Below are 15,798 nucleotides of genomic sequence, written 5' to 3'. Positions count from 1 at the left end.
TGTATATCTCAACAGCACCCCTTAGGCCAGAGATACTAATGTCGACATACACAAGCCAAAAAGGACACAAGAAAAACATTCAGATCACACAGAGATGTTGCAGGATGATAGTTATTAGAAAATTAAAAATAACCTACATCTTTTCATGATCAATATTATTCAGGCATGGTACAACTTGCCATTATAAAACTTGTCCTGATAAAAAATACTGAATACTTTTTTAACAAACTCCTTCAGTTAATGAGATTTGCCTATGTTTGGTCAAGGTTTGTTCATGTCCTCTGACCCACATGGAATTTCTGCCAGGAAAATATCTTGGCAAAAATTCTTTAGAGTCCTGAGACAAACACAAAGCTTTGGTTTCATACAAAGTTAAAGTACATGCACTTAGATTTTTAAAATTCATTGCAAGTTATAAGAGTCATCTTAAAAAGGAAAGATTATTTCATTTTATAGTGCACGTTCTTTACCATTGCTTGCTATAAATATATTAAAATACTTACAGGGCCTATTTGGAGATTCATTTCAAGAGGCTATTTGCCTCAGCATTTTTTTTGCTTGTAGCTACAAAACAGCCAAGTATTATTTTGTAAGAATATGGTAATGCTCATACAGGGTAAGATGAAATCCAGAACAGTGACTAATATTTCCTGTTTTCCTTAACACAGATTCAGCTGATCACTCAGTTTCCCTACAGTCACTGAGAACAGAATTTTTTCCCCCAAAAGACATTTTATATCTATGCTCTGATTACTGACCAGTCCTAGACTCTTCAGTTAGAGCTTGCAGAAAACAAATCTTAGGATACACTTGCTGCATACTTCTGCTGCCATTGAAGTAAATGGAAAAACTCAGGACATTGGAAGAGGAAATACACTAATTGCCTCAAGTTTCTAGGTTTGAATAAACCATTCCTCAGTTAGGTCCCAATACTGCAACTTGTTACACACAGGCTTGGGATCAGAGCCTCCCAATGGTACCCTAAAAAAACCCCAAATGGTTTCCTACCTTTTGTAACTGTTGTTTTTTGAGGTTAACCCACCCTAACCGTTAGACCCCACCCCCGAGCAGCATTTAGTATTTTACATCCCTAATTTGTACTGCTAATTTTGAAGGGGCTCTGTTTTCTGAAAGATAATAAATTTTAGATTAAAAAGATAATAAATTACAAACGTTCTGTGCAGATAGGTGAGAATGACTGCTAGGCATGTTGCTACTTTTTCACCAGGGGGATTATTATAGCAGAGTGCCAGCTCTGATTAACTACAGGCAAGACAAAAGATAACGTAATTGTCTTTCCTGAACAATGGAACCAAGTGTCATTGGATGAAGGTGGTCAACAGGTTCCTGATACTCAGCCCCCTACCATGAAGTGCTCACAAGAGTTTTAGATTCTTATAAGGTTTTTGGTGCCAAACTAGGGCATATGGGGGGATTGAAGCAGGGAGGGGGGAATCTAAGGGGTGTTGAAGCAGTGCTGGGGCGTGGGGACTGGAAGAATGCGGGGAGAGGGGTTTAGGGCTGCGGATTAGGGTGGGCAGATATATAGAGATGCGTGTTAGGATCTGTGCCAGATCTGTCTGTATGCCAGGATCTGGGGTGTCTGAGCCACTCTCCCCGTCCCCACATATATGCTGAGATCTGGGGTGAGGGTGTGAGCCCCTCTCCCTGACCTTCCATGTGTGTACTGGAATCTAAGAGGGCTAGCCAGTATTAGGGAAAAGACCCTGCTGGAGATCGTGGCCATTGTGGGAGCGAAGGGCCCAGATGGGTGTACATCTCTGCCTACATCAGCAAGGAAACACATGACCTGCTATTAAGCTTCTGTCTGTAATATGCATACAGCAGCAGAGTGTGACAGAGAGCAAGGAACTACTTTTAAACTGCTAATCGCTTTCTAAGTGCTAATGCCTTCATAGGACCAGAAGGGGAGGTTTAGCTCACAGTTCAACATTGTGAAATGGACCATGACTATCTTTTCGCACTTGGCCCTGTCAGCAACTCCGCCTTTCAAAAATCTCAAAGCACAACCATAATCGTCACTGCAGGGGGGATGACCAGTTAAGAATCACGTAGCATCCTTTATAATTACCTATTCACAGTTGCACCTCAACTTCAAACCCAGGTGATAACTACAGCTGCCTCAGTTAACATTGTCTTCTACAAATACCATTACTCTTTCTGCTCAAAAACTAGGACATTAATCCATAAAAAACTATGCAATGTAGAGTCAAGATTGCACAGGGGTATCTCGTGTCCTTCCAGAACATCAAGTTCAGCTACATTCAAACCTCTGAAAATGAAATACAGTGATGCCCCCAAACATTTATAACACACATGCTGCCTTTTAGTGCAGTACATTCAGGAAATAGGCATATGACCCCTGTAGGACACAGTCTAACATGAGCTCTTTGCTAAGGCAAAACTTGTGTTAGGTGAGGTGTATGAACAGGAGCTACCTACACCTGGCCTAATCCTCAAACACTTAGCCTAGCCCAGAGACACCACCACATTTGCTAAATTGTACCACCCTTTACAGCACCTGCAACTTTACACAGAGGATGGCATTTAACAACACTTTCCACTTACCTATCATTAAACCCACAGACCACTCTCATATCCCACCTCATGGCTGACAAACCCCATAGAAAGACCCGAGTGCACCATTTGACAAAACCTGCAGAACTTAGCACCAAAATGAGACATACTGGATCTCTCAAGGTACACCTGAACTTATTTCTTTTGCTCACACACACGAGGGGGAGGTAGGAAAGTCAGAGCAAGATAATTGGCTCAGACTCCCCTACTCCACATGGGCAGGGTTCCCTCAGAACTTTTCATACCACAGTGAAAACTCTGCCAAGCTGCTTCAACTAATGCACTCTCCATTCCACAAAGCTAGATCTAACTCAGTGAATGCAAATGGAGGGCATGAAGATAATCCCTAGTGGCTATTGCCAGCTTCAAGGGGTCAGAGGTAAGGTTGTATTGGCATATACCTTAACTGTATTTCCTGGTTTTCAGAGGAGAGGCTTGAGTGAAGCTGAACTCAACCTTTTGGAATGGCAAAAGTTACCACTGGGAAACCTTACCTGTGGGTTAACTAAGTACATTGTGAATTTTACTTCTGTTTCTACAGCAAAGTGAACAGAGTGACCCATATTCTATTCTGGTTTGTGCACCATCAATAGAACAGTTAAGTAAATCCCATCTGTAGACTCTTTACTCATGATTATGCACAAGCCAGAGGAACTAAGCTTGAATTTCAGGTCCTAGGTTAAGTTTGTAAGAATGGTACTTAAGAAAACCTTTTTCCTTACCAAGGGAGCAAATCGCATCTAGAAGAAATTGAGAAGCAAACACAGAACCCCATTATGCCAATGTAACAGCCATTAATGATATGAAATATAAAACATCAGACCTATAGCTACTGTCTTAAAATCATGGGATGAAATCCTGGCTGTATTAAAGTCAATGGCAAACCTCTCTGACTTCAACGGGGCTAGGATTTTACCTGTTCTCCTTTACATATTCCTTTACATACTCCTTTATTCTCATTTATTTCTCAATTAATATGCAGATCAGGGTTGTCCTAATGGGAGTATTTTGGTACTCCTTTCTCTCTCCTCTCATGTGTCCTCTGCTCCAAGTCTGACCTTATTTCTTCCTCTTCTTTTTTCTCTATTTATAGTTGTTTCCACATTATTGATTCACTTTAGTATTGCAATACCTTCGTACTCACCGTCTCCTGAAGCTTCATATTCTGTTTTCTAGGCTTTGCCTCCTTTTACTCTTCTTCGCTTTCTTCCCTGTTCATTCCATCTTTCTGTCTCCAGCCTTCATTTCACTCTTCTCTTCTCCCTCCTTCCTACCCTTGCTTTCTCCTTCCTTTTGCCATTCATTCAGTCTTCTCTCTGCTACATTCACTCTTTTCTCAATCATCCCCTTGGTCCATTGTTTTCCCTCCCTGCTTCACCCCAGAAATAGGCTCCATCTCATCCCTTCATGCCCTTCTGCAAGCTTCTGTTCCTATCCGATGTAGGACAGGAGGGAGAAATGCAACCAAATCAGAGGAAGGCTTTCCACTTGCAACACAGAGTCAGAATTAATCAGATTCCATATTGATTTTGTTTTGTGCGGGCTCAAGATATTGTCGGGTGGGTTCACTGGCAACATGTGACTGGTCTGGTGGTAGTCCTTGAGGTGCACATGTACTCAGTGATCCTGCTGTCAATTGCAAAATCTTAGCTGGCCGAATTCTCCTTCAGGCAGCCAAAGGAGCAACCAAAAGCTGAGACAGAACACAAGATGGACCTTGAAAACTGGGATATTCCGCCTATAGATGGTTTATACCTGCATATGTAGAACCTAAATGTACTTAGGTTCATTCATATTTAAGGCCCAACTATATCTGAAGTTGGAGGAAAGACAGAAATATGTTCTTTCCACTTTTTAAAAAAAATCAGTTGTTCAATAACTGATGTTAAAAACTGACACTCAGTGTGGGTCTTATGGATAAACATATTTCTGTTCAGGATCTAGATCTTGTAGAGGTTGCTCCGTGCCCCCCCCCCCCCATTACTATCACCGTAGTAGTTCCCTCCCACACTAAAAACTAGAAGAATGAGGAACACACTTTCCTACATGCAACATTGAAGTTGTGTTAATTTTAGAGCCTAAATACATTGACAGATCAGAAGTGCAGCTTTCAGTAGCTCCTTGTTACTGGTTACTACTATGCTGCTCCTGCAGTTACTAATGTGGTGTCAAGAACAATTAAGACAATTATTCATTTAAAGCCTCAAATATTGTATAATGCATCTATTGTAAATGCCAAGATTTATGTAGGGAAAAATCTTTGTAGCATCACAAGTTGGTCATCTGCCTTACAAATCATGCTGCATGTAATTCCTGAAGTTTATGAGATCTGAAAATAATTGCAATTTGCCTGACCCATTAATCTACTAAGACCAGCTGCAAAGAATCTAATCTTCTCTCTACACAATTTTTAATGGCTTAATTAACATAGTAATCACTTGGATTTGAAAATATATCTTGCCTGTATTATTAGTAACATGTACAATGCGCAAGTTGATCAAGGATTCACTGATTTACAAAATGCAATCATCTCTGACATTTATTACAATGAGAACAACATTACTGTTTAATCATTAGTAATATAAAATTACTTTAAAAATAGAGAGGTCTTTGAGAAAACAAGAAAAAGGAGCCTTTTAAAAACAGATCTTATTTATGAAGAATTGCATTTCATCGTACACAGTCTTGTACTGTATACCCACCTAGAGGGGAAAAACTATTAAAAAAACAAGGAAAGGGGAAAAAATTTCTGCCAGATTAACCAGCATAGTGAACTTCTACACATTTATAGGTACTTTTAGTAAAAACATACATTTACTTTTCTGTAAACATCAACTTCCATTTAGATTCTGCATTTATACAAATCAGAAGGTACCAGTATGAAGAACATTCAAACTTTTTATAAGATTAATTCAACATAATGTACTAACTGTTTAAGGAAAAGAACAACAAAGGAGAAAGCAAAATATTCAAAGAGAAACAAATACAGCAATGTGACCCTGGATTATCAGGTACCTTGTGCTCTGGTACCTTGTGCTCTGCAATGCAAACAAAATACAATCAAAGCTAAGAATCCTGCAGAACAAGGGATGGTTAGTTATTTTGCTGAACGGTGCCATATGTGTATGTGAATTCCATCTGAGGGAGCTCACATGATGGAAAGCAGTTGCTGCTGGGGAAAAGAAAGACGGAAGAGTTGCCCTACACAGGAATTTCAGTCATTCTGACGATGGAGACACTGATTTTAATCTGTTAATCAAGAACTGTAACTATAGAAACAATTAATTCAGTTCCGGTATTTTCCAGCAGATGTCCTCACAAGTCAATAGTGTCAACCAGAGATACCACCATAACAAAAACTCTGGGGTGGGGAAGGAAAGGAGAATAGATTCAAATTAAGGTGATATGAAAACCTGTAAATAAAAACAAGGTAATGGTAACAATACACTATTTTATTTATCATTCTTAAATACAATCTTGAAAGATTATAAACAAAGGGCAAAAAAAATATGGCATATCACCGGAATCTGAATGAATAAATGGCTCTAAAATGGGTATTCACAGTACTTCAGTTCTGTTGTCAGACTTTCTATTTCCCTCTCCAGCACTGAAAAAGCAAAAGGTTCTAAAAGTGATGGTCTATCATTTTAAACATTGAAATGTGAAGAGCGATCAGTGTGTTTCAGTTGGGGAACAACATAAAACCCTGTACAATATCCCTTTCTCTTACGTAAGAATGTCACTATAAACCATATCACAGACACACAGTTGATGTGTTTCTGCCTCCACTACTTGCTACTGGCAAGGACATACAAATGTTGCCACCAAATGGAGTTTTCTGTAAGCATGGGATGCCTTGGGTATTCCTGTGAAATTGCAAGCAGATGAATTTATAAATAAAGGTGATCCTCAGAGTTAGCTCAATAGCTGTGAAGTTTAAAGACCACAGTAAAATATTTATCTTACTTGTTCTTTCACATAGTGGATAATCAATCCTTGGTACACTGATATCTGTAGAATTAATAAAATATTAAGACCCACTTAGCTACAGATTCACTTATCCAATCAAGTATTGTTTCTGTAAGGTTATACAGTAATTTCCCCTAGTGGCAACTGAATTCAAACAACTTTCCCTTCTACTAACAAAAACAGAAATATTTCACTTACTGTTCAGTACTATGAGCAAAGGATAATTTTTTCCCCCTTTTTTTCACGAGCAAAATTTTAGTGCTTATGTCAGGGAAGGCTGATAACACTAACCAAAGCAAATAAAATGTGACAAGGTGCTATGATTGCTTCATCCCAAACTTGCTCATCCAAAATAGTCTTGAGATGAAACATCCGTTTTTGTTCTCAGCTCTAAAAGAATACAAACAGTGCAGTGGTTTTGTAATAAGCATTCATCATAGGCTAGGTTAAGAACACAAACTTCGGTGTTTCTGAGAGGTGAGAGTACACTGTGTTGGATTATTATAATTATTTGGGTGCCCTCAAATCACTCTGACATTCAATGTGCTTTGAGCACTTAATTCCCTTAGGCTCCTTTGAAAATCCCAGCCATAAGTAATACACTCTCCTTCCCACTACCAGAGCTAGTGCTGTTAGGCTGGTGGAAACTCATGGATATGCACCTCGCTAAGTTTTCTGTCAGCCCCATCTCCATAGTACCTGACTGTCTAGCTGTGGATTGGAATCCAGCACAAAGGGAGTTCTTCTTTGGAAAGGACATACCCAAAAAGAGAGAGAACATCTGAAAAAGAATTTCTGAGCAACCTTGCGAGACTGAATAGGAAAAGAAACTGAGAAGCTATATCCCCTTATGTGAAAGCTTGCAAACATTTTAATGACTCACCATCACTATTAATGATGGAGCATGCATAGACTCATTGCAATTTAGGGCAGGAAGGGACTTCAAAAGGTCATCTAGTCCATCCATAACCAACTGTGAAATGGAACCCAAGAAATCAGTTGATGTTATCAAAGTTTTCCTTCTATATTTTCTATACCTACAACTAGGTGAAAGGTGATATCACCATTTAGAGAAATAAAATTGGTTACAAAACCTCAAAGTCTGAGGGCTCTTGTCAGCATGTCATCTGACATTTCAATAGCATAAATGGCTGTATTCCAAGAGGCTTATTGTGCTCTTTTTTAAAAATATGGCATTTTTTTTTCACTTGACATCCGTGAATGACCATGTTTCAATGCTGCAGGAATGTCATGCTTCTTGATCGATCAAGGAAACATTTTACATAATAGCAATTTGCAGTTAAAATAATATCTTGAGCTTGATGGAAAGACTCTCTGCATTTAATTTATCCTGAGAAGAGATTATTGAGGGTTCTAGAATCTGAAAAATAATTCAGATACAGTAAATTACAACGTTTGAGTTCTCTCAGCTTATGCACAGGGTCCTCTTCAATTGTCCCTGAGTGGAGATATTTTCCACAAACCATAACTCTTATTTTCCTGAATCACAAACTGAAGCATAGAATAACTTTGTAATATAAATATTTCCATTTTAAATAATGGATGAAAATATACAGATGAAAACTTATGACTGGACAGCAGCTACAGTGTATCGCTTGTTTGTTCAGGTTCACTCCATTGACTTTTCTCTTCCTTCTGAAGCCTAACATCCAGGAGTTTAGGTCCTAAGCAGATATTAAGTATCTGTACTTAATACACAGGTTTGCTGTAGAAACACGGTATTACCAAAACAGACAGCCTATACAAAGCTATACATAATACTAAAGCAAAACAATTCATGTTTAGATTTTCCCTGTGGCGGCTGGGCTCATTATGCAAATACATCAAAGTCAAAAACATAACCCCCTGATAGACTAAGTCATCCAAATGGGACTTTTCTTTTCCAGTAAACTGTATAAGGATAACTGTACGCATATTCAAAGAAACAGGATGTAATTTTATTGGATGTCCGCAGGTAATCTTATCACACAAGGGAATGGAAGAATCTGTGGTATGGCACAACACAATACCTTATTCTAAACAATTAAATAGAAGGTTAAATGATATGTAGCATGATAAAAATCAGTAGCCTCCATATTTTAGGCACTACTGATTAATTTAAAATAAAATTTAATAAATTGAAAAAAATAACGTTGTCCATTGGTTAATCTATTGCACCATCTTTAAATGAAACAGCACTTTGAAACTCACAAATAAAAAAGCAGCACTCTCTTTTAATACCAACACCACTGTAACACATACCTTAGCGTGGCATGCAAATCCACATCTGCAGTCATTTTTTGTATTAACAAATGGAATGGTTATTTTCTATTTCAAATATTAGTAGCATAACATGTAAGTGCAGATCATTCTGGCCACAAGTGTGGTAAGCCTTAACAAGTGTGTATTACAAGAGCATAAAATGCATAATGTAACACTTACATCCAAAAACTTATCTTTTTTATATTGTAACATAGGCCATCCTACAGGTAGAATTACAAGTTGCTGGACCCACATCTTCAGTTAACAGGATTACTGACCTTTCCTGGTTTTATTTAAAAAATAGAAGCAGTCACCATCAAAGCAGAACCATTAACAATCCAGTCAAAAGAATGCCATAGTTCCTTTGAAAAAATAATTCGTCCATTTAGCAAACTCCATTACATGGGAAAGTTTTCATTATATAGGCATGTTGGAGTCTTACGGTGGTACTGTAAAGTCTTTCCTGTTGGGTATACATTTGTACAACCACTATGATATGGTACAATATCATCAATAAAAATTGGTCAAACTGAGCTAAGCTTCACAAGACCACGCACTGAGTCTTCATGCAATGAATCTTGGCTAGCTAGGCTCAGGATGTGCATGGTATGGCTGTGTGTTATAGGGCTCCCTGCTGGCAGCATACCAGGAGGTGATGGAGCTTCCTCAGGAGTGAGAAACTGATGACCTTCATGTTCCTCTTTTAACGGTATCATGTCTGTCAAACCGGTTTCTGATGTGAGATTTGGCATGGAGGATGGTGGTGTCGGCTGCCCTAGAGTTAGCGTGGCACAAGGAGGGCCGATAGTGGTCTTTCCTGGTAAAGGTAGCTCTTCACTAGTTATGCTGGGTTCACTCTGTAGTAGTGGTGTGGCAGCAGCCTGTAAAACGAATTTAGTGCTCTGAATGCACTGATCTTGATCACACTGAAGGAGGTCAAAACCCATACAGGGCAAACAAAACAGAAATGGGAGGATGTGGACAGAAGAGGTATGGAAAAAAATGGAATGTGAGAAGAAAGAAGAGAGTCATTAGTATCATTCCAGGGTTAGACTGCTGACAATAGAAGAGCATGCATAACTAAACCAGCTGCATTCTGGGACGAAAGTCAGAGTAGACTATGATAAACATTACAGTGTATGAGAGTCAGGGACTTCAGCTGACTCTAAAGAAGTACTTTCTAAACAACTTTAACTTAGTTGGTTATTACTTATTCTTACTTGAAAATCTTGGAAATGCCTAATGATCAGGTTTTGCTTGGTTCGCTGCATATTTGGACAAAAGTGGCAGCTCAAATGTCACTGACTCCAAAAAGCATTTCAGCAGGCAGCTGGACAATTTTAACACAGCAACTTTTACTCTAGGATGGCTAGGAATTCAGAAAAAATCTTAAGCCATATCGCAAATATCTTTTTGAGTTTTAGAGCACTAGGTTTGTCTCCTTTCTATTTATTTTATCAGGCTTCACGTAACCTGAGAATTACTGGGCTACAGAAGAGCTTTTTCAGGGCAAACATCCCTTTGAATGCAGCCAGTTTTGTAAAAATTCATCTAGTAATACAGTCTCATTGCCCAAGATTTTGCTTCCCAGATTGTTTAAGCTGTTAATATTCTTCAGCCAGGAGATATGTACAAAACAATTATCAACCTGCAGCTTGATCACATGGACTTGATAGAAAAGTTCACTTCCATGGTTTTTTATGCTGCTTATTCATTTGTTTAATCTTGACAGTATGGAGGATCAAAACATAGCTGATTAAACATTTGTTTTCTGGCAAGCATCCAAGATTTTTTAAACATAATCGATCAAATTCACACAGCTGTAACTCCATTTAAGCCAGTAGAATTTCACCAGGAATTAATTTGACCTAAAATCATATTTACAAGGACAGTATTTGCAAAAATTAGTGAGTCAATCCCCAAGGTGGCCGAGTTGTTAACCGCAATACTGTAATATGTCCAACTAACTAAAAATTGAAACATGTTCATGGGCAAACCATTGATTGGCAAAGATATCATCACTTCTTCAAAAAAATCTATACCAAGGCATCAGTTTTGAGGTAACTGCTCTTTAAGGGAGAAGGCTGGAGTCTACAGCCTAGGGGTAACCAAGGAGGCCCTGCCCACCCTAGGATTGAGCTATCTAAACATGAAGAGGCAGCTGAGAGAGACACAGGGGAGCAGAAGCCAGGTATGCTGTAGTTGGTGGTGATTTCTCTGTCTCCAGGACACTGGTCTAATCAGACTCAGATACGTGGTATTATGTCTGAGAGCTCTGAACCAGGGTCCTGAGGTGAGAGTCTTATGAACCATTTGTTGTAATTGCTCCTACCCTTATGCCTTATTAAAGAGAACATGCTATTTTATTAGTGTGTATTGGCTTCTCCTCTGTCTTCCCCTGCTGCTCCCAGGCTGTTAAAGTGAACCTACTATTGCCCCAATCAGGGGAAATTAAGGTGCAGCCCAGCACCCTACTCACACCCTTGAGTGACATAAGTTTTGCCAACATAGGCTGTAGTGTAGGCATATTCTTAATCAATTGCTTGCCACTGCCGTGGTCTTGGGCATTGGTGCACCACTCAGATCCCCCACCAGGCGAAATGGCTCCACAGAAGCTACAATAAAATATAGTGCATAATGACCATAAAATCCCAATACATAGGGCACAAATGATAAGATACTCTAAATGGTTTAGGAGCCTAACTCCCATTTCCTTTTAGTGGGACTTGGGCACTTCTGAAACTTTCACCCACAATGTAGTTTGTACACTCCTTATGCAGTTTCATCTTCCAGAATGATGTATACATTGAGTTTCAAATACATTCTTTTCTTTCATACAATTCTCTTATTCAAGGCTTGGTGGTGAGCATTCAGGCCTGGATCTAGCAAAGCACCGAAGCATGTAAGTCAGGGGTCTCAAACATGCGGCCTGTGGAGTTATTTCCCACGGCCCGCCATAGCTCCCCTGCCCCCCGCTTCCTCCCCTCTGCCTCTGCCCCCTCGAGCGCGCCACGTCCACACTCCTGCGCTTCCCACCACTAAACAGCTGTTTGGCGGTGCTTAGGACTTTCCATGGGGGGAGGAGCAGGAACGTGGCGTGCTCAGGAGAGGAGATGGAGGACAAGCGGGGCTGGGGCAGGGATTTGGGGAAGGGGTTGGAATAGGGCTGGGAGGGAGGGGAGTTGGGGTGCAGACTTTGGGGAAGGGATTGGGATGGGGAAAGGGTGGGAAGAGGCGGGGCAGGGGCAGGGCCTCATGGAAGGGGAGGAGTGGGGGCGGGGCCGGGGGCGCTTTTGTATCTTTGTATGAAAAGGTGTCAGTGATGCGGCCCTTGGGCCAATGTACTAGTCCTCATGTGGCCCTTGTGGTGATTTGAGTTTGAGATCCCTGATGTAAGTAGTCCCATATGACTTTAAAAGCTTAAAGCTGAGCACATACTTCAGTGCTTTGCTGGGAAGGGGCAGGGTGTTCAGCACCTTGCAGGATCAAGTCCTTGATTGGCTATTCATTGTGAAGACCCATTCTTGACTAATAAATGGCTATTTCACTCCATCCCAAGTAATTAACTAAACTATAGCCCCTGCATCAACCTTATTAGGAATGCCCTACAAAAATGGGGTCAGCATTCTAATCCTTCCAAGGAGACGACAAATTCCATCTTCTCTGAGAAGTACTAGTCAAACGCTATAGTCTTACACAACAAAGGCTATAACCACCAGAGCATACTCATAAGAAATAATTTTAGCAGCTGATTTATTGCCTTAGTGATGTTTCAGCATTTATCTTCAAAAGCAGATCATTGCCCAATGTGTTCCAGCACCATAAGTACACAATTTAAATAGCATGAAGGCAATTTACTTAGAGTTATGTAATGGTCTGTATTAAATAATTTTAATTGAATTCTAATTCATTGAATTCTAATTCATTGTAACTGAACCAACATCTCAAAGATACTGAGAAAGAAGCTTGATAAAGCTCCATTAAAAAGGAAACCATACATTTATCAGAGTTTAATGTGTATAAAAGAGCATTCCTCTTTTTCTCCACTTCTATGAGTCCTCCCCTTTTCCACATCTCATTTCCTGACCACTACTCTCTACCTGATACATCCCCAGCACTCCATCCCTTCTCCAAAATAATTTTCAGTAGTTTGGTAAATTCGTGAGCTAAATCCTTAATACTCTAAGAAGCATATCATCTGGACCAACTGACTCATAGTTGTTCATATTTCCCTAGTAATTCCTCCCCTGCCTTTTATCAATTGCTATTACAAGTCCTCTTTTAAAAACACTCCTTCCAACAAGTCTACACACCACCGTCTTCCCTTCGGAGGAGCATTCACAAAAATTATTGGGTGGGAGGGGGGGGAATGAATCTAACAAGATACATGCTGTACTTCACTATTCATTCACACGGTGTTTTGTTGCCTCCTGGAGTTTGCATACTGTCTACTACCCTAGATTTCAAACTCTTCATGGCAGGCACTATGCCTTTTTACATGGTTTGTAAGTCACCTTGCTCATTGTTGGTGCTATATATAAAAGATTATTAAAGAACAACATATTTCTCACTTCTTACTCTGTTAAGATGATTTCCTACCAAATGTGTAGTTATGCCAGTTCATATATACAGTACAATAATTATTAATGATTTATACAGTGTTAACTTGTGATAGCAACACATTACTTGTGTGGTTCAACTAAAGAAAAGAGAACAGCTGGAACAGATCAGTGACAATCTCTAGTGCTTTTTTGTTGTTCAGATGCACCATTTCCTTACACAGCTTCTTTTTAGGTTTACAATATTCTGCATTTCATGAACTGTGATCAAATATGCAACTTTTTATGTAAAATATAACAATAAACAGCTTTCCACAATCTTAAACAGGCAAATCTTGGGACATACTAGGTTTTAAATTTGTTTTGAGAATGGATTATAGCGGGATTTATATTATAAGAGGCATATGCATGAAATGAATCTCTCAAATCTATGGCATTTTTATGCAAGTATAACACTCTTCAATTTGTGATATACACAAGCTATCAAAAAGAGATTTGTCTACGAAGATAATCTGAAGGTGTTCCCTGATTACATGATATGTTTCCTGGGTGACACAAAATACAGGGGGGGAAATGTTAGTAGGAAGTGCCCTCAAAGATATTCCACTGAAGTTTTCAATATTAAAATTTTAGATTAAAAACCCCCCTAAAAAGCCAACAATGGGGTATCAAACTATTTATAGCTCAATTGTTCAAAAAGATTGGAGTTAAGCCCCTTGGCTCCTTTTTCCTCTAGATTCTATCATCTGATTTTGTTTGCTGTACACAGCTTCCCCCTTTTTACTGGAGCAGCTGACTGAGCCTAAAAAATACGGGATCAAGTGCTTGTAAGTACAGAAGTTCGATTGTGTATATTATATAAATATATCTATATGGAAATTTGTCATTTTGATATTTATTTTCACACCAACAGCCACGTACAAACTAGACAATGTGAAAAAGCTAATTCTTTACTTTATTTTACAAATAATTCATACAAAGAAGTGTATGCACACAGGTTTTCTGAAGAAAATTTGATTTTACCCCACACAATATATATTATTAGAGCTCTTGTTCATATTAATATAGCTCTCACACTAATACCACCAGCAGCAATTCTATTAGTTTTAAATGCAAAATTAACTTCATAGCTAAAATTCTCTAATAGCAATATCTTTAAAAATGTTACAATTCTTGAAGTACTTAGGAAAAGGCTGCACAACGGAGTTCTCTAACGAGCTACAAATAAAACACAAATAATAATAAATGGTTAAGAGGAGGATTGGTTGAGCTGAATGATGGAGTTATGACTTAGTGGGCATACCTGAAACCTAGTGAGATGAAACACGTAACTGGCATGTCAGTTTAGATGGGCACAATCTATATGTGAAAGATGGAGGGATGGAAGGTGAAACTGTATATCAATGTACACAATGCCAGCAAGCTATCTTTTGACAGTGAAGGATAGGATGATGATATACTTGGTGAGAATGGAAGGAATTGTGTTTGTGCAGTGTCCAGTGCAGTGGGGCACCAATCCCAACTGGGGCCTTTAGGTGCTATCCTAATAGAAATATTTACTAATACTAATAATTGCAATGATGGAAGGAATGAAAAGCAAAGGAGAAAGTACATTGCTACAGATCACATGGAGAATGAGAATTAAAATTTCATGGATCAAACCTCGAAGTGCTAAAAAACATAAGATAGTCCTTTTATGAATATCCTTACCCAGAGGATAACCTGTTTGTTACTCTTCAGATGTATATGTATGAAAACGATTCCTAGGATTTGTGGAGGGCAGCGTTATGACTCCAGCCAGAGGCTCTACATCTTGCAGAAAGGGAAGAAATGGAGGACTGAGAATAATCGGGAACTTGGCACCAATGACTGTAAACTACCAAGGTACTAAGGAACAGATGCCTACGATGCGATAGCACAAATGTTAGATTTAAAAAAAGGAAGTTAAGGAAATTAAGAAATGGACCAAGCATGATGTAAAGGGTGGAAATATTAAGATTTACCAGTTGGTAACAAGGTGGAGAATCCTAAGAGATACCATTCTTAACAACAAACTACAATTCCTCTGGGAGGTGGCGGGGTGTGTGTGTGTGTGTGTGTGTGCGCTCACAGAATGAAAAGTATTAAATGTTGCTTTATAATGGACTGCCAAAAGAACTGAGGGTAAAAATATCCTGTATTAGAAATCAAATCAGAATACAAAGAATCAATTCAGGCTTGTAAGGAAAAGATAAATACAAGAGAAATGCAGATTGACTTAATGGTAGGCACAAGGAGTAAGGGGAATAAGAGCTTTCACAGACCGATAAGAGGAAAAAAGAACTAAATAGAAAGTAGGAATAAATGAGGAGAGGGTCATAGACGATTCCATAATGGCTGAGATACTGCAGTCCTTGCTTAAAAAAAAAAA

General features: G+C 39.0%; 1 protein-coding gene across 10 annotated transcripts in view; it reads right to left on the bottom strand.

Annotated features, from left to right (window-relative positions):
• The window catches only part of ZDHHC14 (zDHHC palmitoyltransferase 14), a 169,120-nt gene that overhangs the window by 14,394 nt on the left and 138,928 nt on the right, over positions 1-15,798 (bottom strand). For 7 of the 10 annotated variants that reach the window (XM_073337761.1, XM_073337756.1, XM_073337757.1 and 4 more), the window contains one exon: positions 5,120-9,755. The exons of 1 other annotated variant lie outside the window; for it this stretch is intronic. In XM_073337761.1, coding sequence (XP_073193862.1) covers positions 9,354-9,755 — 402 coding nt within the window. In that variant the 3' untranslated portion in view covers positions 5,120-9,353. Of the gene's footprint in view, positions 1-5,119; positions 9,756-15,798 lie in introns of those variants that run through there. 2 more of the 10 variants (XM_073337758.1, XM_073337759.1) reach the window with 1 other exon arrangement.

This window comes from Lepidochelys kempii, chromosome 3, assembly GCF_965140265.1.
Source record: "Lepidochelys kempii isolate rLepKem1 chromosome 3, rLepKem1.hap2, whole genome shotgun sequence".
In the NCBI taxonomy this organism is placed as follows: Eukaryota; Metazoa; Chordata; order Testudines; family Cheloniidae; genus Lepidochelys; species Lepidochelys kempii.
This window is presented reverse-complemented; position numbering and strand designations above follow the sequence as displayed.